This window comes from Anguilla anguilla, chromosome 18 (genome assembly GCF_013347855.1).
Source record: "Anguilla anguilla isolate fAngAng1 chromosome 18, fAngAng1.pri, whole genome shotgun sequence".
In the NCBI taxonomy this organism is placed as follows: domain Eukaryota; kingdom Metazoa; phylum Chordata; class Actinopteri; order Anguilliformes; family Anguillidae; genus Anguilla; species Anguilla anguilla.
In genome coordinates, this window is record NC_049218.1 from 12,090,608 (window position 1) to 12,115,662 (window position 25,055).

The 25,055-nt window shown below is 48.1% G+C and overlaps 1 protein-coding gene across 40 annotated transcripts in view; it reads left to right on the plus strand.

Moving 5' to 3' along the window:
- The window catches only part of LOC118217872 (neurexin-1a-like), a 310,125-nt gene that overhangs the window by 85,005 nt on the left and 200,065 nt on the right, over positions 1-25,055 (plus strand). For 31 of the 40 annotated variants that reach the window (XM_035399988.1, XM_035399994.1, XM_035400000.1 and 28 more), the window contains 3 exons: positions 19,641-19,942; positions 22,031-22,054; positions 23,163-23,324. In XM_035399988.1, the coding sequence (XP_035255879.1) occupies positions 19,641-19,942; positions 22,031-22,054; positions 23,163-23,324 (488 nt within the window). The remainder of the gene's footprint in view (positions 1-19,640; positions 19,943-22,030; positions 22,055-23,162; positions 23,325-25,055) is intronic. The other 9 variants (XM_035400023.1, XM_035399998.1, XM_035400024.1 and 6 more) reach the window with 1 other exon arrangement.

The window sequence follows — 25,055 nt, forward strand, 5'->3', positions numbered from 1 at the left end:
GCGATCAAGGAGAATTTCTCTTAAATCCGTCTCGCAGTAACTAGTCTCTTTTTTGTCAGCCAAATCCCTCATGTGCCCTCTCTCTGCTCAGACGCTGTCTGGCCCCGGCTGTGCGAAAGCTCTACAGCGGCTTTTTTCCCCCTTTCATTTCCACCCCCGCCCCCCACTCTTCATCCTCCCTTTCCTTCAGTCACCACCTTTCTTTTTAATCACACGCACACACACACACACACACAGGCCCGTCTGTTCTCTCATGCCATTAGACTCAAAGAAGAAGAAAAAAAACCTGGTGTTGTATGTCACCACATGCAGAGTGAGCGCTGGGGAGAATGAGAGACGACAAGTGCAGTGTACTGTGTGTGTGTTTGTGCGTGCATGCATGTGAACGTTTGTGTGTGTGCGCATGTGCGCATTGTGTTTGTGTGGTGTGTGCACGTGTGTTTGTACATGCACGTGTGTGTGCATGCGTTTGAAGGGTAATCAGCCATACGCCCGGTCACAGCTGGCAGTGGGCAGGGGCCGGAGCAGACGCACGCTGCACTTCAGCCTGGCCGCAGAAGACCTCTGCTGAGACGCGTTTCTCCTGTCCCTTCTGCAGCTTCCAGTGTAGCCCTATACACCTGGGCCCACTCCTCACCTGCTCTCAACCAGCGAGAGCGACCAGCGCGCACCTCATTCGTTTACGCCCTGCGCTGCCACGGGCCGCTACGCCAACTCGTATGGCCTGACGCGCCGGCGGCAGCGTTGATCGATGACATCATTGACTGATGATTCGTCTGTTCCTCAGTACGTCGGGCGAGCCAGCGAGCGCGATGATTCACTGCGGCTGATCTGCGGCGTTTCGCTTGTTTTTTTGGGTTTTTTTTGTAACAGTCCGGGAAGGTGATCCGGCAGAGCTTCCGGGACTCTGTGGCTGCTGTGTAAGTTTGGGTGGAGGGAGCAGCGTGAGGCGGTGGACAGAGAGGCTGGGGAGAGGATGAATGACGGGTGGAGGCGGGTATGAGTCACCGTGCTGAGAGCCGAGAGCCTCGCCGGGCCGTCACTGCTCTGGTCTCTCTCTCTCTCTCTCTCTCGTCCTCTCCTGCCCCCCCTCGGTCTCTCTCTCTCTCGTCCTCTCTGCCCCCCCTCCGTCTCTCTCTCTCGTCCTCTCCTGCCCCCCCTCCACACCTCAGGCTGGGGCTGGCATTCTTTAGAGCAGGACGGGGTGGCTGCCAGCGTTCGGGGTGGGGGGGGGGGTAATCTACTCTAGGACCCCTGGGTGGAACGGGCCGGGTGACTGACTGAGCCTCCGATTAGAGCAGGAGGAACCCGGACTCCGGTCTTTGTGGGAGGGAGGGGACAGAACATGGATACAGAACATGGCCGGCTTGAGTCTCACGAAGCGTACCGGCTCTATTGATCGCCTGGCAGGTCTCTGCCTATCCGTTGCATTGGCCGCGGTGTGTTTGTGTGCGCAGGGTCGACGGGCCGGGAACTGACCCCGGTGCATCGTGGGAACTCTCGGGCTTACCGCCGGGCTCATTTATCCATTGTATCGCGGATCCCCTCGTAATTCCGAGGCTTATCGCCGTTCCCCCACTCCCTCCCTTCTATTCCCCCCTCTCCAATTAGGCCTTTGGCTCGCCCTCATAAACGGGCCGCGGTGCGTTTAGCAGTCACTCCGCTCCGAGACAAAGGGAGAGGGGGGCTTTAATCGGACACGGCTGGGAACGAGCTCACAGACGCAGCCCCAGAAGCAGGGCTTAATCACCGCTGCAGCACGGGCCATGAAGAGGCCTTTTACCAGTCGCAGTCCACTAATGGACCTGGAGCCTGTCCATTCAAAAAAAATACTAATAATAAATGGAAAAGAAATTTGGTGATGACCTCAGCTGTGAAGCTCTTTGATCCGGGCGTGGCCTGAGGGTGGGAGTGGCGAGGGGCAGGGCGGGTGCTCAGACACCTGTGGTTTTCCGTTTCTGAATTTGAGGAGTCCCGCCTAATCCTTTCTGCCGGCGTAAGCAGATGACGGCTCTTTGAGGAAGTGGAAGGTGCGGCTGTGCGTGATTACCGGAGCCGGTTTGTGGCCTGTGATAATCTTCACAGGGAGGTAATGAGAGCTAAAGGAAGCCTGGCCTCTCCAGTTCTGCAGCCCGAGATTAGTGCAGAGCGGTGATCTGATGTTGCTGTGGAAACGCAGCCCGTCGGAGAGCCGATCCGCGCCCCGGGGCTCGCCAGCGCCAGCGATGGCGGAGCGGCCTTCAGAACCGCCGGCCGGCCTCCTGAGCCATGGGGGTGTGAGAACGGGAGCCTGAGGCACTGGGCTTAGTGCTCTTTCACTCTGCCTGCGCTGGTCAAATCTTACTCTCTTTTAGGGTGTGTGTGCGTGCGTGTGCGCGTGTGTGCGCATGCGTGCGTGTGTGTGTGTGCGTGCGCAGGCGTGTGCGTGTGTGTGTGTGTGTGCGCGCGTGCGTGCGTGCGTGCGTGTGTGTGTGCGTGCGCAGGCGTGTGTGCGTGTGTGCGTGCGCAGGCGTGTATGTGTGTGTGTGTGCGCGTGCGTGTGTGTGTGTGTGTGCGTGCACCGGCGTGTGCGAGTGTGCGCAGGCGTGTGTGTGCGTGTGTGCGTGCGCAGGCGTGTGTGTGTGTGTGTGTGTGTGTGTGTGTGTGTGTGTGTGTGTGTGCGTGCGCAGGCGTGTGTGTGTGTGTGTGTGCGTGCACAGGCGTGTGTGTGTGCGTGCGCAGGCGTGTGCATGTGTGCGCTCGTGCCTGTGGTGCCCATGCCCTTGGTTCTGCAGCTGGTGGCAGAGACAGCCGGGCGAGTCTGTGCTCTTAGCAGTAAGTGTACTGCATGTGCTAATTGCCTATCATTACTCGGCACTGTTTCTCCCGAACTTCTCCGCTTGCCAGAGCCTGGAAAACGCGGAATTACGCAACCGCGCAATTAAGCATTCGCACAATCCTGCGACTGTGTGAGTGTGTGAGTGCGCGGCGGCGGCGGCGGCAACGACAGCGACCCCGCGCGCCCCTCATTAAGTTCCCCGACACCTCGCACTGATGGTCCTAACGAGTCGCGGCTCTCCCTCCGTGCTTCCCCGTAATGAAATTTGCTGAACGGCGGAGCAGAATGGGAGATTTGGCAATGCTCTCAGACATATGGCCAAACAGTTGTGATTTCCATGGCGCGTGGTTTGATGCCCGGGATAAATAAAAAAAGAAGAAGGTGGATGTGTTTGACACTTCGGGCAAAGTCTCCTGATGGAAACTGCCAGGGAAAGAACTTTCTAGAAGTACCGGGGCAGCAGACGCTGTAGAATTGCGCGCTTAAATCAACTGCTGCTTTACTTGTGCAGAACGCCTGGGCAGATTCTGCCGGTGAAACGCTTTAAAGCTTTTTTAGCTGGCCTTGCCTGCAGGTGAAGACTCGAGAAAGGGTGCAGGGGAAGAGGCTGCTGTTGTTCATCCAGCATTCAGCTCTGTCATTGGGTAATATGTGACATCAGTATTTGTTGCCCTGGGTGACGATGTAAGGACAGTCATTCTGTGGAGAATAGTGTGTCTGTGGGTTTTACACTGCTGTGAATGGGTTGAGCAGACCTTCACAGCTGAGTGTGTTGAAGTACCTCTATTTTAACCAGAAAACAAACAAAAAAACCCAGGTTCTCAAAATGAGTGTGTGAATCAGAGCGTATAGGGTGTTCTGTCTTTTCTTGCTGTCTAAATGAACGTTTCTGTGTGAGCATGTGTCTGTCTGTGCTCTTGTGTGATTTGAGTGAGTGGGATTGTGTCTTTGATCATGCACGTGTCTGTCTGTGGTCATGTGTGCCTGTGCACGTGCGTGTGCGTTTGTGCATGTGTGCGCATACGTGTGTACACGCGTGTGCACATGCGTGTTCGCGTTCGTGTTCTCTCTTGTTAAGGGCCCTTATTTTCAGAAATACCTGCTGCGACAGTTAGTCGTCTGCGAGGCCTGCTGTTCGCTGAGGTGTTTAAGAATGAATGAAAAACAGCGTTCACAGCTCTCCCTGCCTCTCTCTGTGAGCGGAGTTATAGTGTGCGTGCGCAGCCCTTCATTTAAGGTAATTATGTTTCCTGCGTTCCTCGCGCCCCAGGCTTCCGAAGGCTGGTGTTGACCCCACGCTCGTTACTGCTCCAGCGCTGGGCACGAGAGCAGCTCGCAACAGGCGTGCACGTCTCTCAGGCTCGCCGTGTTACCCGGCAACCCTTACCCCCGCGCGCCCGGCCGTCCTCCCGCTCCTCTGCGGCTCCCCTTCGCAGCATCTTATATAACGCCGCCGTTTTGGCAGGCTGCTCTCCAACCTCGGTCCTCGCCAAAAAGGGTGGGAAACGATGGGGGGGGCGGGGGGCGGGGGGGGGGGGGGCTCGTTTGATTGACGGCCCGAGGGCAGCTCCCCGTGTTTCCATGCCCGTTTCCTCCTCCCCCGCTCTTATTACTCACCGGTTTTGGCTGTGTTGTCGGAGACTGCTTAATTAATGCCTTAAAAAAAAGCGCTTGGCTGAGTCCTCTCCGGCGCTTTGGCGCGCTTGGGTAGTACCCCCCCACCCCCCCTCCCCTCCCTCCCCAGCCTCACCGCGCTCGGGAGCAGCGTGTGGGTAGATGTGAGAGGATGTGGAAGAAGAGAGCAGCGGTCTTACCGCCACCCTTTCCTCACAGCTGCAGATGTGCACATCGCTCTGCAGTCGCACTGCTGCGTGCTGGACCAGCTTAATTATGCAAATGTGAGGCGGGGTAACTGAAGGGTAACGCCCACCTGGCTGTTAAGTTTGGTTTAGTCATAGTGTATTCATTTAGTCTGCTTTTCCACTTACGCTATTATATTATTATAGTATTAGTGTTAGTGTAGCATTAACAGGTAATTTGTTTCATAGTGCAGTATGTACAGTTAGAGTGGATATGGTGCATGCACAGTATTTTACAGTGTGTGTGTGTGTGTTGCACAGTATTTTACTGTAATGTGAATGTGTTTTACTGAATTTTATTGTGAGATTTGATCCGTATTTACTGAATTTTTAAGTGAGAATTCATATTGTATTTACTGAATTGTATAGTGTGATTGGATACATTTAATCGATATGTTGTGTGTACAGTGTTTTATAGTGAAATGGTGTGGTACTGTACATTACATGTACTGTGAGGAGGGTTCTGCTGTGCGTGTTATATTTAGAGTGATGTGTGACATGTTGCGTAGGTACTGTATTTATATTTACATAAATCCTATCACACAGCTGTCAGAATGTGTGGTAGAAGTGAACTGCAGTCAGCTGCTACCCAGGCCAGGTAGAGCATCCATCATAATCTGAGGAGATCCAAAGGCACGCTGCTCTTCCTGAGCTCATGATCTGACAGCTCTTCATCAGACCGCTGCACGCTCAGCCTGTCCTAACCCTTGACCTTTAACCTCATCTTCAGTCCCGCCCCCCAGCGGCGTCCCTCGCGCAGCGCAGCCAGACCGTTAATAACGGTGTGTCACAACACCGTAGCACACGGTGACCTTGGCGTAACGTCGGCATGACACCGACCGCACCCCCCTCCCCCCCCCCCCGTTGGAGTGGTGACATGACAAAGGGAGTAATTCTCCCTCGCTTGGTCAGCACCTTCTCTCACGCACGCACGCACGCACGCACGCACGCACGCACGCACGCACGCACGCACGCACGCACGCACGCACGCACACACACGCACACACGCACACACACACACACAAATCCATCTCACCACAGCACTTTCTCACAAAGATCTGGAATCAAAGTGCCCCAATATTGAACTGAGGGGGAAAAAAAAAAATTATAGTCACATGTTTGGGGGGGGGGGAGCTCATTTTCCCCTCCGTGCAGGAGCGGTGCGTGAGCAGGCGTGTGTCACGCGTGCCGTGCAGACAGCTGTGTGAGAGGGTTAGCGGGAGACGCTCGTTTCGCTAGCGATGCGTCAGACACGTGGCTGGCTCCGTCTGCACGGCACTGTGAATCAAACGGGGCACTTCCTCGTCCCGCGCGTGTTCTAGGCACGTGGTCGTACGCACGCTTCCTGTGTGACACGCAGACCGCGCCTCCTCTGTGTTTAAATGAGACGAACACGCTCGACTTCAGCGCTCATTAAATGTGCAGCTTTGCCTGTGTTCAGTGCATGACGGGCAGAAGAAGGCTCTGTCAGCGTAAATCCATAAGGGAACGGAAGCGTTTTGTGCACGTATGGTTGTACGCACGTATGAAGTCGTTCTTTGTGAAACAGCGTTCCCACTGCATGTTTTAGTTATGAAGCTGCGTGTGTGTGTGGTGTGTGGCGTGCAGGTGATGTTCCTGCTTCCCGAGACGTCACATCGCTAACGTCACTGCGGGTTTGACCTTTTCCAGCAGACGCGTACGGGAGGGGGGATGGAGGAGTGTGTGGAGGCATATCACAACCCGCTGCAGCAGCAAGTTTATTAAAGCACACACAAGCGCTTTGTGTTATAGAAGAGGACCTTTGTGTGCATGTATGTGTGTGTGTGTGTTTGAGTGTGAGACGGAGAAAGAGAGAGCAAGAGAGAGCAGTGTGTGTGAGAGAGGGATAGCAGCATGTGCGTGTATGTGTGAGAGGGTGAGAGATAGTGGTGTGTGTGTGTTTGTGTGAAAGAGCTGTGGGTGAGAGAGCGGTGTGTGTGTGTGAGAGAGATAGAGAGTGAGAGAGTGAGCGAGAGAGATAGAGAGTGAGAGAGAGAGAGAGAGCAGTGCTTGGACATTGATGAGCCGTCTGATCTCACGGAGTTGCCTTTTGGTGCCTGTACTGCGCTGGTCTGGGGAGGATAAAGCGTTTGAGCAGGAGCTGCCTTTTCAGACGAGCCGGCTGCCCAGGGTGTGCCTGTGGTGAGGGGGGCGGAGCCGGGGGAGGCTGCAACAAAGAGCTACGTGGGCGGGAAAGGGTCGGGGAGAGTGACGGGGGGGAGGGTGGCGGTAACAACAGGTGTCAGGGCAAACTGACTTCCAGCACCACTGTCTCATGATTACAGTACCAGGGACTAGAGGCACTTCTGCAGTGCCGGTGAATGAGAGCAGACTGCACTTGAGCCTCGCTGTTAGTGGCCTTTCATAGACGGTGCCTGTGGTGGATACGCAGCAGGCCCTGACTGCGGCTCGATGGTACAGGCACAGGCACCCTGCTCTTTCAAAAGCAGCACGCTTATATAAAATGCACTGAAAGCTGTCTTCAGTGAGCCTGTCCTGCTGCTGGGTGGGATTGAGGACAGGAGGGGTGTCTGGAAAAGGGCCTCTGGTGTCATGTGCAGTTTGGATGTGCTGGCTCTGTAAGGTCGTAATGGAGGAGCTAAGTTCTGCAGCACTTCATAATCTCACTGCGATCACAGTTTTGCTTTTTAAACACCGGCCGTGAACCGGTGCGTAATGTACCAATTAGTGTCGCCGGGGCACAAATTGATGAGGTCATTTCACATTTTAACAGGTTCTCGCATTCGTCCCATTACTTTTCCGGCGAGTTCCGCCCTGGAATATAAATAAAAAAAGCCAGTCGATTAATGGTGGTTTGCGCTATACTTCATAAAATTCACCCAAATTGCTTCCTGTTCCACTTTGTTCATACCTAACTGAGGGGGATGGAGGTCATTCTGAAATGGCAGCGCATTGCTGAATGGAAAATATTTCTGACAGCGCTGAGGTCACAAACTAAGAGGGAAGGGGGGGGAGGGAAAAATTGGAAGCATTTTGCTAATGAGCTGTCGGCGACGAGGCCGATCTGATCAGAAATGCCAAGCCCATATCTGCCACAGCACCCCCTACTCCCCCCCCCACCCCCCCCGGCCCCCACACACACACGCTCATTATCACTTGCAAATTTAATCGCCTTCTCTTCAGATTAACCTTGCGTGTAGCTAACGTAACAAACAAGCACAAAGTCATCTCGAGCCGGAGTTGTATCTGACACGCGATGATGTCTGGAGGAGGGGGGGATCGCAGTGCTATGCCTGGAATTTTAATGTTACAGTTTTCAAAATGTGGAGACAAATTAACTGAAAAACCAGTGAGCTGAGGGTGATTTTCATTTTAAGCGGCAGGAGAATATTTCAAAATGGAACCCAAAATATGATGGAGAGACTGATAAATACATGGGCAGCCATTGGAATAAAATGGAGTCTTTGCCATGATTCATATGCGAATTACTGCACATATAATCATCAAAACACTTCCTCCTTATGTGGTGTGTGAGGGTGAGAGTGTTGGGGGAGGAGTTATTTCATGCTTAAACATAGATCTATTGACATGGCTGCTTGCTTTTCTTAGCCTTGCTAAATGTTTGCTTGGTATCTGATGGAGGGACTGCATTAAATTGAGTCCCGGTGTTGGGGGGACACCGTAACAATAGTCCTGGTTTCCCTCAAAGTGTCCGGAGCGCGCGTGGAGATGGTCTATCTCTGTAATTACGGCTTGTTAACTGCTGATGAATAATTTCTCCTCCGCGCCGTGCTTTTATTGCCTCTCGACTCCACCCGTGTCTGAGGGAACGTCTGCACGTTAAGGCCCCAAATATCTGCCTAATTTCAGAATCCCAACGCGGCCGAGCTCGTCAGACGTGCAGCTGAAGCAGGGCGAGCTGCCTGTCAGTCTGAACGCTGGGGAGGGACGGAGGGACGGACGGAGGGAGGGAGGGAGGGAGGGAGAGAGTGATGGGGGAGGGATGAGATAGTGAGAGGGGGAGGGATAAAAAGGAGGAGAAGGTGGGGATAGAGAGGAGGAAAGGGAGGGAGAGTGAGGGAGAGAGAAACAGAGGAGAGGGAGATAAAGGAAGGAATAGAGGGTAAGAGAGGAGGGGGGAGAGAAGAGAGAGGGAGTCTTTTTTGTATGAATTGTCAAACAGGAAGAGGTTCTGGTTTTGTCTTTTTGATGCTTGTTGATTTAGGTAAGAGGTGGTAGTGGTAAATAGATATGTGAATGTTTAGTTAATAGCTTGTCTCATTGGTTTCTGCATGCTGATTTTTACCTAGCATAGCACCCTTACTTTATTGTAGATTGTGAAAGATCGGATTTAAGTAAATGTGCCAGTAAAGATGTGTGTTAAAAGTCAGAGAGAGAGAGAGAGATAGAGAGGTGAATGAATGGAGCAGGCTCCTTTCATTGCATTTCTCTTTCTTTCCGCTGTGTCGGCCATGTTTGTGAGAGTATTACAGTTTTTTAAATTCATTATTTATTATGATCAATATGGCTTCACTTTTTCCAAATGTTCGCGCTTGATATGAGTCCAGTGAGCTGACCGGCTTTGTGGTTCTCAGTAAGATCACTGGTGCTCAGAATTGCACTGTACGTAACATGCTCCCAAAGCAACAATTCAGTGAATGGGCCTTGATTAAAAATAAATAAATAAAATTGAAAACTAAATGAAAATTCTTGAGGGCCAAAACAGAAGCATAAAAATGGCAATGCATTACAATGTCTGAAAATTAGACAAGTACGAACCTTCACCACAGTCCTGGAATCAGTAATGTTCACTAGCCAAAAATATTGGTTACTGAGCAAGCGCAGTCATTTTGAGTCCAAACAAAAGCATTTGCCAACAGATATTATGAGCAATTGTAAAAAAAAAAAAAATAAGAATAATAATAATAAAAAGAATAATAATTCATAAAATTGGTTTCAACACCTGTGTGTTTCAGTTTAATCCTAGTTGTTCAATGACTTGAGTTAAACTTGACAATTTTTTCCATTAGTAATTCACTTCTAAGCACTGCCTGTCAAGTTCTGCCTGTGGTGCAGTGACTGCAATATCACACTCATGACATTCTTCCCACGCACACAAACATATGTGTACACACGCACACACGCGTACACACACCTGCATTCTTGCCTTTCCACATGAATTAACATAATTTTGCAAAGGCAGGTTTAAAAATAATAGGCCTTCCTGCGCGAGTGACTGCATGTAGGAGGGTCACATTGACAAGTTGGTTGAGACAGAGCTGGGTTATTTCTGCATTGGTAAGTTTTTCTGCAAGTGTAGGTGTAGCTGTGCTTGAGTGCGTGCACGTGCGATTGCGTGTGTGTGTGCGTGTGTGTGTGTGTGTGTGTGCGTGTGTGCGTGTGTGTGTGTGTGTGTGTGTGTGTAAGCTTGGACCCGTGTTCTCTTAGGAACGCTGGGCTCAGATGTACAGACTCATGCAGGTCCAGGCCGTTTGGGCTGCTTTCTCAGAGATCATGATCGAACCTCAGGCTGAATGTGCTCTGGGTGCCGTGGTAACGAGCTGCTCTCTCTCTCCATGTAACGCTAGAACCGTGTGGCTATGGGAGGAGAAACACTTCCCTGCTCCCTGGAACAGGCTCTGCGCGCAGGCTGTGACTACTGAGGGGAATGTCCTTGTTGGTGCCATCTAATGGTGCATCCAAGATAACGCTGTTGTGTAGTGCAGGCAGCTCACCCAGTCAATGACTGTATGCTTAAGTACAGCCTGAAAAGGTTCGCGAAAACATTCATATTCCGTTTGTGTGATGTGTGAGCCTAGCCACTCACTGGGAGACAAGCAGCTGTATTCTGCCTCAGATAACCAAGAAAACACAAAAACAATAATGACAAGTGATTTTATTTAGTTAGGGATTTTACCTCCTTTTCAAGGAGGCCTACGGATGCCTAAAAATCTTTTAAAAAGTGTGTGTTTGTGTACATACTGACATACAGTAAAATGATAAAGTATCGGGACTGACCCACTTTTTGTTGTTTTGGCTTGTACACACCACTTTGGATTTGAATAAAACAATGAAGACGAGCGGGAAGCGCAGACTATCAGTTTAAATTTGAGAGTATTTAAATCCGTATCGGGTGATCCATGTAGGAGTTACTGCTCTTTTTTTTTTTTACATAGTGCCATTTTAGGGGAGCTGAAGTTCTGACTGCTTTCAGTGCTATGAAAATGTATCTACCTTGTTCTTGATTTCCTTTATTATTGCACATTTGTTACACTCAGTGATTTCAGATCTTATGACAGGATGTACACACACACACACACTACACACTACACACACACACACACACACAGGGGAAATCCAGAGTATTATGGGCCTGTGGGCCTGGGCAGAGATAGCAAAACATTAACACTGGCTCTGGGGTAACAGCGTCGGACCCCAGGAAGACTAGCTGACATCATGGCGTTAGCTAATGGGGATCCTAATAAACAGTAAACAGTGGAGTCCTGGGACACTCCCCGTCCCTGTTTTTATTTAGTGCTGCACAGCCCTGCAGCTCATAATGTCCTTGATCTGTGACATGGCATCGCCGTTCACCTTAACACAGAGAGACAGGTCGCATGGAATATCCTTGTCTGTCCCCCAGCTCTCTATCTCCTGCTCCCTACGTGTACTCCTCTCCCCCTCCTTTCTCTTCTTCTCCCTCTCTCCCACTCTGCACCCTTTCCTCTCTCTCTGTCTTCCCTGTTCACATAGTATCAGTGTTTCAGTGTTCCAGGTGGTATACATGGAAAGCGGATTTGGGGAGATTGCTCTGCTCTTCACAGGAAGTGATTTTTACACAAAGGTGTATGTGGGGAGTGACGTGCCCCGCTGGGTGTATTTTTATCTGGGAGAGGTGGGGGGGAGGGGGTTGGATCTCCTGTATTTGGAGAAGGGAGCTCGACCCTCCTGAGATGGAGGCCAGGAGAGGTTGCTGTGCTCTACTTTTATTAACGGAGCTGCCTGCTCCCCTCCTCCCTGTACGGATATCCTGTATGTGCACCTGGAGAGCTCCAGCGCAGCCACTTAAAACACATTATTCAGTCTAAACCGCTGGTGTGCGTGGACCTTAAGGGCCTTGTGCAGTCGAGGAACCCCTCTTCCTTTCACACTACTTCGTGTGCTTGGCTTGCCATTCTACTGTGCATTTATAGTAGGCCATTGTGTAAAAAAGAAATATATATTTATATTTGTGTGATTGTATAATCTATGGTATTTACAGTATTTCTTTTAGGATCCTCAGGAATTCAGCAGTGAGAATTAGAGTTTTTGTTTGAATTTTTTTTGCATTGGTGTAATGTTTTGTCGTGTGTGTGTGTTTCCACGTGGGTGTGTGTATGTGTGTGTGTGTGTGTGTGTGTGTGTCTGTATGTGCGTGTGTGTGTGCATGTGTTTTCATCGACAGAAATAGATCCTTGCTCTCTATAACAGCTGCCAGTATGTGGGTGGCAGGGGGAGACGTGTTCCTCCATGGGGGGAGGGGGGGTGGTACATTTTTATACGAAATGCTGAAGCACCTTGTCGGCAGTTGGCCAATTAAGGGGGAATGTCATAAGTGTGTGTGAGATCCTGCTAGGTGTGCGGTGCCTCTCTCCCACCTTTTCTCTCCCTCTTCCCCTTTTCTCCCTCCCTCCCCCCCCATCTTCCCTCTTAATGACAAATGAAGCTGTTGGAAAAACGAGTGTTGTGGTGCCCCATTTAACACAGGAACACAAGGGGGCCTACACATTTCAAGAGTTAAATTTCCCTTTTAACAGTTTTTTTTTTTAAGTTCCATACGCTTCCTGTGAGCATCAGATACACGTAGTTCTAATTTCAGCGATAATAGATCCGCTGCTAATGTGACACGCTAACGATCAATTATATAACCGGTAGACAATGCGACGCCTGATAAATAAAACGCACCTGCGGCGCATGTGAAACGTGAGGCTGGGCGAGCTAATGACGCTTCTGTTGATACGTTATACACGTCTTCGCTGCGCGTTAGCGATCCTCGTTCTCTTCAGCGTTGCTACCGTAGCGTAGCGGTACTGCCACACACCGTCTCTTTACGGGGAGAGAGCCGCTGAACACGACGGGTGAAATGTGTTCTGGTGCCAGCCTGAGAAAGATACGAAAACAAACGTGGAGGCACTGGCGCAAGTGAATGAATGGAAGTGAAATTCGTATCGCACTTCTCGTTTTATTTTTCACTCTGGCATTAATCACCCGTGCGAGAGGAAAATGGGAGTTAATGGCCACCTTTGAAGTCTCTTTCTCTGCGCTGAAGTTCTCTGCCTTCCTTCTCTTAATTGCGTTTCTTGGAGTGAGCGAGCACGTGCACACACACACACACACACACACATATGCTAGACACACACACACACACACACACACAGTTCAGAGCACCCAGAGGAGAAAATGAGTTGTGCTGTAGCCAGGTCTCAGAAGGCCTGGTAAGTGTGCGTGTTTGTTTCATTATCAGACTTCTCCAACATGATACAGTACTGTTACTCTGTGCGATGGCTGCATGTCTTTGCACCAAGGTCACTTTTGCGTGTTGATTTGGGAGACAAACTACCTGTGTGTGTGTGTGTGTGTGTTTGTAAGAGTGAGTGAGAGAGAGAAAGAGAGAGAGTGTGAGTGAGTGAGTTAGTGAGAGAGTGTGAGTGAGATTTGCATTGTGCATGTTGATGTGACTGCACGGCTCAGTATGTGTATTGGAGTGTCAGTCCCTGCGCACGCGTGTGCTGGTGTAATTACACATCTCTGGAGCTGGTAGCCCGTGGCTTTGGCTGCAGGCAGCTGATCTCTCACCTCAGCCTCCTGACTGAGCACTGACCAGAAAGGAGATAAAAGTTGGCAGTTTGTGTGAAGTACTGTCTGTGTGCGTGTGTGTATACGTGTGTGCGCGTCTGCGCGTGTGTGTGTGTATGTGTGTGTGTGTGTGCGCGTGTGTGTGGGAGACAGTTTTCTGTTACTTAATGCGTACTGCCCTTCGGCTTGGTTGGCTCCTGTGTCTGTGACCATGCTGCTCACCTCTCCTTATCACAGCAGCCTTTCCTCTCCTCAGTACTACCAAACAGCCAGCAGTGCGCTGCATGTCAGCTGGGGAACTGCTGATACTTTCATTAAACAGTGTATACATGCTGAACCCTAGCAACCTTTCGCCCCCTCTCAGTAAGATTTAATGAAGCTTTGCTCATTATATATATATGTGTGTGTGTGTGTACAATAACAATTCTGTACTCTTCTGTGCCATAGAGTATTCAATCTGAGATGTGATTGTGCCAATGCTAAGGTCTTGTAGGACATTTTAAAGGGTGCAATATTTCCGAAGAGCTCTTCTCCATAATGGTATAAGAGGCTTACCGAGACTTTGTGACACTGACTTCCGTATCTTTTTAATTGTCTGTCACTCAAAAGAATGAGTGTAAAAGAGGAGTGAAACGTAGAATGTGATAGCCAAAGCCATACGATGGCTGAAGTGGCTGGAAATGGACACCTTTAGTGGCTTTGAAAATGGACACCTTTAGTTTCTGGCTCTCTTGAGTGCAGGCCTTGTGGAATGTGGAGAGATGGGCATTAAAAGCAGGATGCTATTAAAGGAAACTGAACTTCGGTTGAACCTAGTTTGGTGGTTGTGGAGGGGGGGAGGGGGGTGGGTTGAGTACAGAAGCACTATGCTCAGCTCCTCCTCTTCTTCATGAAGAGGTGGGGGGATGCAGGTGTGGTTGTTTATGAACGGGATTGTGAACAACAGGAAGTGCTGTGTACCAGCTGCAACTGAAACCGTGGGCCTAGCTTGTCTCCCAGGACAGCCCCTTCCCTGGAGTCTCTTCCTTCCGACGCGTTTACAGAGACCAGTCGCACCTTACCTGCCTTTCTGTGTTAAGGCAAACAAGCAGGCTAACCTCAAACATCCATAAATGTGTTGAATCCACCTGGCTGATGCAAGGCAGCCATTTTGTGCCAGAATGATCCTCACGCATTGGCTGGTAGCCCACTAGTATTATGGGATATTATATAGCCATATAAAGAAATTCTGAAGAAAAATAATAATAATAATAATAATAATAATAATAATATCCTCCTTTTTGTTCTTCCTCCTCTTATTAATATTACTACTGTGCTTTACTTGTGATTGTGAGACTTGTTAATATAAAACCTCTTGTTTGGCAGGGAGCAGTCTACTGCCCTGTTCATCTGTCTCATTAATACACATGAATGTGTCTTAATCGCCGACCATACCCGCTAGGCCCCCTGCTGATGAAAACCCACGAAGATCCATCACCCATCCCATAATAGAATTTGGTTCCAATGACACCCTCCCCAGACACCCTGCTGCACTGACCCCTCTCACAACACATGACTGACAGCTCCGCATTGCCGTGGGTGACAAGCCAGAATTGTATTCCAGTTCCTTCACCCAAGATGGATAACTGACAGGTCCGTGATCTACAGAGAGACAGACCTTATTAGGCAGCTCCAGATATGTCTACTGTACCACATCTAGTGTAGGGGAGGTGCAGAATCGTGCTGTTTTCCCCCTCAAATAGAATAAAGAGCACTCCATTAAACAATTACAATGCTGTTATAAGATGATGCCCTGCATGATTTAATAAAACTGTTTTCATTTAAATTCAAAGTCTGGGCTCTTAAGAGTGTTCTGTGGAGCATTAGCCTCGCACCTTATATATGTCACACTACCTGAAGCTGGTCATGTTTAAATTTTTATCCAGTTTATCAGTAGGCCTACTGCTTTGCCACCGGGTGACTTACATTTATTTTACTTCTAATCCATTTATAGAGCTTTTCCAGGCAGCTCGTTAAATTATGCATTGTTAATCACACGCTGTGTTGTATGGTGGTTCATTATTCACATGCTGCTGAAACATTTAAAGCCTGTGTTTGGTCAGCCACAAATGAACACGCGCGCGTGCAAGCCTGCGCGGACCAAACGTGTTCGGTGCGTGAAGGCGCTGACAGCGTTCCGCAACGTTGGTGCAACGCTGTCACAACATTGCTACAACGCCACTCTCAACAGTACAGCGTTGATGGTTAAACTTTACGCGTCGGTTGGTATGAGGATAGAGTCGCGTGATGTAGCCCACCTTCTGTTCTGTGGAGTTTGGTTTCCGAACGGACTGAAGCGGGGGGGAGACCAACGGCTTCGGCGTCCCACTGAGCAGCTTCCGTGAGCGGTGGAGTCGCTGCGTGACCCAATCAGACGCTGCTCTGTAAATGAAAACGTGTCGCCATTAATAATTAAGGCCGTCTTTTGCAAGTCGTTACCAGCTGCTCCTCTGTAATGCTTAATGGTGTCGTGTCGCACTTCCTTTTTATTAATAATTTGTGTAGTAGTAGTAGTAGTAGTTGTGTGGTTTTCTCTTTTCTTTCGGTTTCTTAATACATACTGTATTAGACTGTTAGATGGTTTATGTAATCTATACGTATACTGTATATATCAACAAGATTTCTAATGTGTATTTAGAAAGGAAAAGAAAAGGGAAAACTGCACAGCTAAAACAGCTAACTCGCTACTCGCTGACGTGACTGTGCCACATTTTCGGCTTTGTGCTGCGGGTGCCACTCTCTGCGCGCAGGCGAGCAGATCGCCCCGGGGGGGGAGGAGAGGGAGGGAGGGAGGGAGGGAGGGAGGGAGAGAGAGAGAGAGAGAGAGAGAGACAGAGAGAGAGGGTGATTCATATGGAGGCCTGTGATGTCATATCCCCTGCCACGCTGAAGTGAGTGACGAGGCCGCTGACAGGGCTCAGCCGCGGCTCGCTCCGCTGCCGTAACGAGCGCATCCTGGACCGCGCGCCCCGGCGCCTGTGCGCCTGCGCCAAGTCTCCTGCGCGCCTGCGCAGACCTTTAAACGGGGGCTGGGGTTGGTCCCGGGCTCGCCCGACTCTCCTTCAGCCAATTAATTCATTTCTGTTGCGAAGCGGACGTTCCCGGTTACGGCGCTGTTTTCGTGGCGTGAACGCGTTTCGTAGTCGCCCCGTCACAAAAACGCAGCGGTCATAACCTTCATAACACACACCCTTGTCATGTTCGCCTTGAAGGAACAAACAATCTGGAGTAAAGGGCTGTTCTATTATTTAAAAAATGTGTGTGTGTGTGTGTGTGTGTGTGTAGGTGTGTAGGCGTAATTTATTATTGTAGGGCAGTGTGTTTTTATATTACTCTTCTGCTGTGTATCGGAATGGGATATTTGTCTTATGCCTCTCATTTGTGTTGATATGTTCCCCTGTTGGGTTTCGATCGCTTTGTGCGATTTTATCTTTTTTTTTCCTCCCCAACCATTCCCAAGGCGCCTAATTGGCTGCTCCCGTTGGGGGTGCGCTGACCAGCCGCAAACTGGCCGCCTCGATACATTTTTTGTGTTCCTAATTGGATTTGAATAGCGGGTAATTTTACAACTTCTGCTCAATCAATATCGGTCCCATCTCCTGAACCGCAGTGGAGACTGAGCCCGGCCATTAATAAGAAGAAATGCCAGTGCCACCTTTAATTATAGGTGTTATTAAACAGCAATCGGAATTAATCGATATGACAAAGTAGGTTTTCGGCGGAGGGGAAACACTGCTCTAAAAATGGAGGGCGCGCACGTGTTTTAGAAACGAGCTTCCGACGCTGTGTCTTTGCAAGAGGCTCCTGTGTACACGCATGTCTACGGCTGTGGGTAAATCAAATCAGAGCAAATAAAAACATTTTTTGATTGACTGGGTTTGCAGCCAAGATGGCACAGCAGGTTCAGAAAACAGAACTTCCAGTTTTTTCGTCGTGAAAGGTCATTGATTTCAATAGGCGGAGAGATGGGATATCACTGTGAGGTATGCTGCTGTGAATGTTGGGAGGGCGGGAGGAGAGAGAACGAGAGAGAGAGTGTATTATTGCTGATGCGGTTGCTGTTGCCACAGTCGTTGCCACAGTATTTATGGTTTACTCTGAGTAATCTGTGTTCATATTCCAGTGTATTTCTATTAGCTTTAGAAATATTTACAACTGCATTCAACACCACTTTAACATTTTTTATTTCAATTGACGAGAGAGTGAGAGAGACAGAGACAGACAGACAGACTCTTATCAAAGGCATGAGCTATGATCCTTCTGTCCCTGTTAGGATTCAACACCAGACTGTGGGGTGTGTCACCCTCAGTGCCACTGTTCTAAGCTGTCCCAAGCTATGTTTTTAGGAGCAGGGGTAATGATGTGAAGCGTGCGTGCATCTCTGTGCCGTTTCCTCCCTGTGTTCCTCCCTGTGTTCCTCCCTGTGTTCCTCCCTGTGTTCCTCCCTGTGTTCCTCCCTGTGTTCCTCCCTGTGTTCCTCCCTTTGCCGTGGTCCGCGGCCCTTAGTCCCTCTCCCTGAGGAGCTTTGAATTGAATGACCATGTTGGCATTGAGATGAGCTTCAAGAAAATGGCGGCACTTTGTACCAAGAGTTGTTAAGTGAGGTGATGATTGATAGGTGCCTTCCCTTGTGCACCGCAGTAGAACATTGGTTGAAGTGTCCTTACAGCCCCTGAAGTCACATTTCATTTCCCCCTCAGAAACCTACCAATAAAAGCCAGTGGAATGCTAAGGCTGGTAGCCCATGCAATAAGAAATCCGCTGTGGTCTGGCGGGGTTTTGAAGGTCCATGCGCACGTGTGTGTGTGTGTGTGTGTGTGTGCACGTGTGTGTGCTCGTGTGTGATCACACGTGTAAGTGCTGCTGTGTGCGGTAGTGTACGCTGCCAATACATACACAGTGATGGATTTCTGTGAGCGAGTGAGTAATTAAGTCACAAGGCGTAGCGGGGGTTTATTTATGGTCGTCATTATGAAGAACCTTGGCTTGTGTTCGCCAACAAGTTCTCTGTGACCTCCAGCTTGTTGGCTCCTTCATCCTATCCACAACACACACACATGCACAAGTACGCACACACACTCACATGCAGACACGCACACACACTCACATGCAGACACGCATGCACACGCATGCACACACACACACACACATCCACACAGTAGCCTTGCCTTTCATGCACATGAGGAAAGCCATTTTTACTGCATTGTGAGGCCTGTTTATTGAGATTTTATTGGATATTTTTCTGAAATGTTTTAATAGGCTCTTTTTACAATGTTGTCACAAAATTCATTCGGTCGGTCAGCCAGTTTACAAGTAGGAGCTTATATAGTACAGTGTGAATATAAAAAAAAGAGAGATCAGGATTTCTGGTGTCAGTGGCTTAATTAAATCTGATAAATTTGCGTATCTGATTAACTTCATTCGTGAGAATGAAAACTGTGCATAGTACCTACCAGTTTCTACTGTGTAAATACACTGGCATCAGGCCCTCTTGAGGTGAAAATGATTATCTCTGTGTAGACAACTGTTTACCTCATGGTGGGCTGTGCATTTAAATGGCAGGATTGATTGGCAGACTGTATGTTCCTTTGTCATGTGGTAATGGGCTGTGATGCTTCAGTAAAGGCATTGTGGGTAACGGTGTTCTCCCCCACCTTCAAACACAAGGTATGAGACGCAGCTCCTGTGTTCCTAAGCTCGCCTCACAGGTAATGTAAATGTTTTTTTTGTCCTCTGGGGTTCAGTGGGGGATATTAAATACACTGTGCGTGCAAGCCCGACGTGCGATGGGAGAATTCTGTGCACGGTAAGTCTGTGAGCGAGTGTGCGTGGCTTCTTTGGGTGGGGCTTTACCTGTCAATCAATGATGTTTGTGCGCCATAGCAACATTTCATATTCTGAAGCATGTCTTTCCCCCGAGTTCCCAGGAGCAGATGTGCAGATCTCCCCGACCACAGGAGATTTACCACCTCTGCATATTTTCTCTTTGGTTTTACTTTTTGAGGCAGTCAACAGAAAACCAAGGCTTCCTTTTTTAAATTTTTTTTTCTTTTTCTTATCTCAACGCGCCTTTTTTCTTCCCCGCCCCCCGCCCCCCCCCCATACAGGAAAAGAAGAATACGTCGCCACCTTCAAAGGATCGGAATACTTCTGCTACGACCTGTCCTTGAACCCGATCCAGAGCAGCAGCGATGAAATCACGCTCTCGTTCAAAACGCAGCAGAGAAACGGCCTGATGCTGCACACGGGGAAATCGGCCGACTACGTCAACCTGGCGCTGAAAAACGGGGCGGTGTCTCTCGTCATTAATCTGGGGTCCGGGGCCTTCGAAGCTCTGGTGGAGCCGGTCAATGGGAAGTTTAATGACAATGATTGGCATGATGTCAAAGTTACCAGGAATCTCCGTCAGGTAACAGTACAGTGGGTGATGGCAGAATAACCCTAGAGATGATAATAGCAAAAAAATAATAATAATAATAACAAGAAGTTATAATTATAAATTTGCAATCCATAGTAGTCGTGCATTTTAAATCGATCCCATCTGTAATTCTTTTGCAGTTATGATATCAAAAACTGAAAACAAAAAAGGCTTTAAAAATTCATAATAATGCTAATAATTATTGAGTACTGCATTTGAGCAGGGGCATATCTAGAATTGTTCGGGGTTTGGAAGTGAAAGATTTCCCCCCATAATGTGTGAGGAAATGAATGAGTCAAACTAGGTAGCATGGCTCTGCGAAGCTAGCCCTGGGTCTCAGGTCTGCTCCTTTTCCTTTCTGAGGAGCTTGCACCCTTACAGCGAAATGGGAGTGGCCCTTCGAGGGGATTGGGCTGTTCGCGTGGCCTAAAGAGGAGAGCCTTTAATTGGAAAAGCTTTTATATGTTAATTAGTGACGACTCCTCTGGCGACAAACGGTGGCACTAACACGTCTTACCCAGGGGTTAGACAGAGGAAGTTGCCTCTGTCGCTCCACTCTGTTTAACTCACTAATTTGCTGGTGTCTGTTTTCACACCAAACTGTCTCTTGCTCTCTCTCTCTCTCTCTCTCTCTCTCCCTCTCTGTGTCTGGAATTTCTAATTCTCCTTTTGCGCTAACGAACTGAGCGCTCCATGCTCTGACTTTCCCCCCAATTAGCAGACCCTCATCAGTGTGACCCCCTATGTGTCTCTCTACTATCCTTCTTTTAGGATAAAGCCTTTTGATTGCAGCTTCATGGTGGTCCAAAAAGGGTGCTTCACTTTAACAACACACAGGCCTATGCTGTGAGAGAGAAAGCGAGAGAGACTGGCAGATATGAGGCATTGAGGTTCGGAGTGGGTAATGTCCTTTGTTGGATATAGGCACAGATACATTTAGACATAGGCCTTGGGATGAAAAGCATTCTAACATATATTGGCCCTCTGTGCATTTGTAGTGGTGAAGCAAGTTCAATTAGGGAAAAGAAATGGAATGCCTCGACTCTGTTAATTGTGGTTATTTGTCTAGTTTAGGAAGATCAATTCCTTGAGTTCCCCCTCTGAATACATAACAGGTGAGAGTACAGCCCTCCCTAAAATGCAGGCTTAGGGAGAGAGGAACGAACAAGCAAACAACAAAACAAAAAAGTTTCACTTCTAACGAACCCCTTCTAGAGCTGTTCCTGCTCAGACTGTGGGAAACTCTTTCTTTGAAATTGACATCAGGGTGAATAAAGCCGATCCAGAAAAATGATAATAGTAAAGAAATAATGAGCTAGCAATGCATATTGTAAATGCATGCTTAGGGGGGTGGGGGTCCGTGGGCAGGCAGATCTCCATTCTCTTCATTCTGTGTTGAGATCTCCTTTGCTTTGTCTCATTGCAGTAAAGTGATCCTAAAGTCCATCAATATGACCGAAGGAGGTATGGGAGTTGTCTCGAATCCCATATTGATGCTTTTGTTAATTGCAGGCGACAGGATTTGGCGCGATCCAAACTGACCAAAACAATGGAGCAAAAAAATATTTAAAAAAAAAAATCAATGAGGACTTTCGTTAAAGAGGGTCTGCTGATGCGCTTTAGGTCTTATGAGCCATTTGATGTCTGTCAATCATGTACCGTCAAAAGAGGAGGCGGAAAGAGGTGGAGGAGCCCAGCGAAGGGATGGTGAGGGTGGGCTGGTGTGGGGACGGGATGGAGGCTGTGGAGGGTGGGGGGGGGGTGTTTTGGGGGGGAAGATGCAGGGTGGTGTTTTTAGGGAGTAACAGATTTCAGGGTTGGTTCCTGCACCACTGTGGAGCTCTGTCGCTAGTCTGCTTTTTTTCTTGTTAAACTTATTTTGCCCTTTTTCTATGTTACTAACATGCTTTAAGAAACTAACATGTCATTCATGGAATGTGTCATTCTACTAACCGAGACCTTATTTAACTTTCAAAAAGCAATGTACTAACCTGTTAGTAACCATCATATATTTTTTGAGTAACAATCGTTATTCTGTTCACAGTTTTTAATTTCCTTTCTCCCCCCTTTTCCACAAAGCACTCAGGCATTGGACACGCTATGGTAAACAAACTACATTGTTCGGTAGATATCATTCTAATTGTCTCTTAGTTTGGGTTTGCCTTGTGTTTCTTTCCTTTCTTTACTGTAGACGTCATTAACAGAAAGGGAACTGCGGTTGGTACTCTTCAGCTTACTTTTTCCAACAACCTTTTTTTTTCTTGTCATTTGTTGGTTTATCCTCCTTATTTTACCTGTTTCCTGTCCAATTCTGTTTGATTCACCCTTCAGGAGCATCAGGCAGTGGTTTACAAGGAGGACTCTCCTGGCTGGCTCGCCTGTTGCTCATTGGCTCAGCCAGCTCTATGACCATTCACTCTGCATGGCATGCGCTCTGACTGCCTGCTGCGATTGGCCGGCTGCCATGCGTCCTAACCTGATTCGCTGGAAAGCCCTTGTTGTCGTCCTTGTTTTTTTTTTTCCAAATATATTTTTTGAGACCATCATTGTGATGCTGCATGCACACAACTCGGTGTGCCATCACGTGGATTTGATTGTTTTTAACAAAAAAAATTTTCTTCAATTTGACCAGTTTTTATTCTGAAAAACGCTTTTGCTTTTGCGTGTGCGTGCACGCAAAAGGAAAACAGTGGCATGACTTTTTGTGAGTTTTTTTTGGCTCTATTAACAAATGCAAATTGTGGTTGTGCTTCTAATGGCTTGAGCTGTTGATCTAACCCCGTGGCACGCTGTTGTTTTGTTTTAATTTTGTTTTTACATAGAAACAAACTGCTAAACATACTAATATGTACCCTAGCCAAACTAACCTAGAATACATTCTACTAACACCATTTTTGTGTCTGCTAAATTACTTTTGAGTTGCAGTAGGGGCAATACTAACACATTAGTCTGGAAAATCAGTAACCCTCCCTAACTAGTTTAGCTTTTTCACGGGGGCTTGCAGACTACAATGCAATACCAAACTGGACAAAATGAAAAACAAGAAAAAAAAAAAAATGAAACAGACATGAAAATGGGTTTCTGACAAAAACACATAGTAAGTGAATAAAGCATAGGAAAACAAATTCCTAGGCCTGAAGAGGAACAAGCCAGTCTGCAGCTTATAGGTGTCCAAGTATAGCGTGTCCTTTTCCTGTGCTTTGTTGCCTAGGTAACAATATCTGTGGATGGAATTCTGACCACCACGGGATATACACAAGAGGACTACACCATGCTAGGTTCTGATGACTTTTTCTATGTCGGGGGCAGTCCTAGCACGGCCGACTTGCCAGGATCGCCCGTTAGCAACAACTTTATGGGTTGCCTAAAAGAGGTAAACACCCCCGCTGCTTGTGTGCTCTCTTCAGATTCCTGAGTGCACTTCTCCAGCTGCCCCTGAACCCCTCAGACCCCTTCAGAGACCCCCTACTCTGGAGACGCAAGCATATTTATGCCGATTTTCTTTACGTCTGTTGGATTCTGTTTGCAGAACACTTTTGAGATTCCGGCTATTTTGGTGATTCAGAATATAAATATGATTTATTTGTCTACTTTTTTTTACAATTATAAACCATCAAGATAAAGTACCTGATAATCAACTAAATAAACTAAAGCAAATAAATAATAATGCCGTGGTCAGGGCCCTAGCAAATTCATGGCCGTAAAAACATTGTCACGGACCGTGAAATCGGCTTGTTCCCGTGAAATTGGGCTCCTCCCGCATAATCGATTGTTTGCCATGAAATGCCGCAAAATGCAGCAGTTTTTGCAAGCTAGGTATATTGAAGCATAGAAAATTGAAATTGACTAAAAGTTTCCATGAATTTGGTGTAGGGCCCTAGGCATGATGAGAGATATTTACTATACCTTCAAAAAACTTTATTTTTTCAGTGCGATATAGTGTGCATCTTTCATATCGTCTCACTTCATACTTATTTCCGCTAGACTTCGGTCTTCGCATTCACCCCTTTTTCATTTTGTTAAAACATGCGCTATTAATTTTACATTTTCAGTTTAATGGAGATTGTCCCTCCCATCTGGAACTCCACGAGACGCAGGAGTAAATATCCCCTCGGTTACTTTTTAACGTCTGAAAGTTTTTGTTTCCTCTCTTCTGTGAAATGTTCTTTTCCCCCCTCGCCCCGGGCTGTGGCAATTGCTCTCGCCCCTTTAGCGGAGTGCGTATCCTCGCGGTACGGCAGTGCAGAGCTCTGGGGCTTCCCAGAGTGCCGAGCGGCGGAAGGCAGGCCAGGTGCCGACGCTTCTGCCTCGCTAGCCGCCCACCTGTGCCATTTTTTTATTTGTGCGGCGTTGGCGCTGGTGCTGCTGGTGGCTGTAAACATACTTTTAAGTCAAGGGTCCTCAACAGTATTACCTGGGAAGGCAATCGATCTCTGTGTTATCACTGCTACTAAATACATGAATTAAAGCAGTTGATTTATGCAGCCGGTTTTTTTTGGTCTAAAGCTCTCCAGGACCAGAGCTGGACAGTTCACCTGCCCTGAGGTCTGAACAATGTTCTCTTTTTCCACCTGGACTTCCTCAGTCACAAAATGTATGCTGTACTGGTTCTCCTTGTAGCATTTGGTATCTGGAATCCACCTGTGGTTTTGTAATTGAGGTTTTGCAGCCTATCTGGTGCATCTTCTACCTTATTCCCTGTATCTGTCTGTTTTCATTCACCATTTGCTGTGAAACGTAAAAGACCTGTCTGCCAGCCATTGATTGTTCTGCTTTGAGCACTCTGCGAAATCACTGATATTTTACCCATTTATGATTCTGAGATATAAAATGCAGAAAAAATTGCGCTGTCAGTCCTGGCCAATACAAAATCCATTCCAACAGAAAAGCGTATGAGAAATTTTTAGTGTAACCTGCAACAGGGTAAAAAAAAATTTTCACTCTAGAGGGGGAAAAAAAATTTTTTTCCAATTATATCAATTGCTTAGGGTAAATGTACCATTTTTTAGTTTCTGGATTTTAATATTTCGTGGTGCGCTCTTGTCGTAGTTAATTGCCCAATAAAGCAGCCCGTACCCTTATGCCATGGTCATCGGTTGATGAC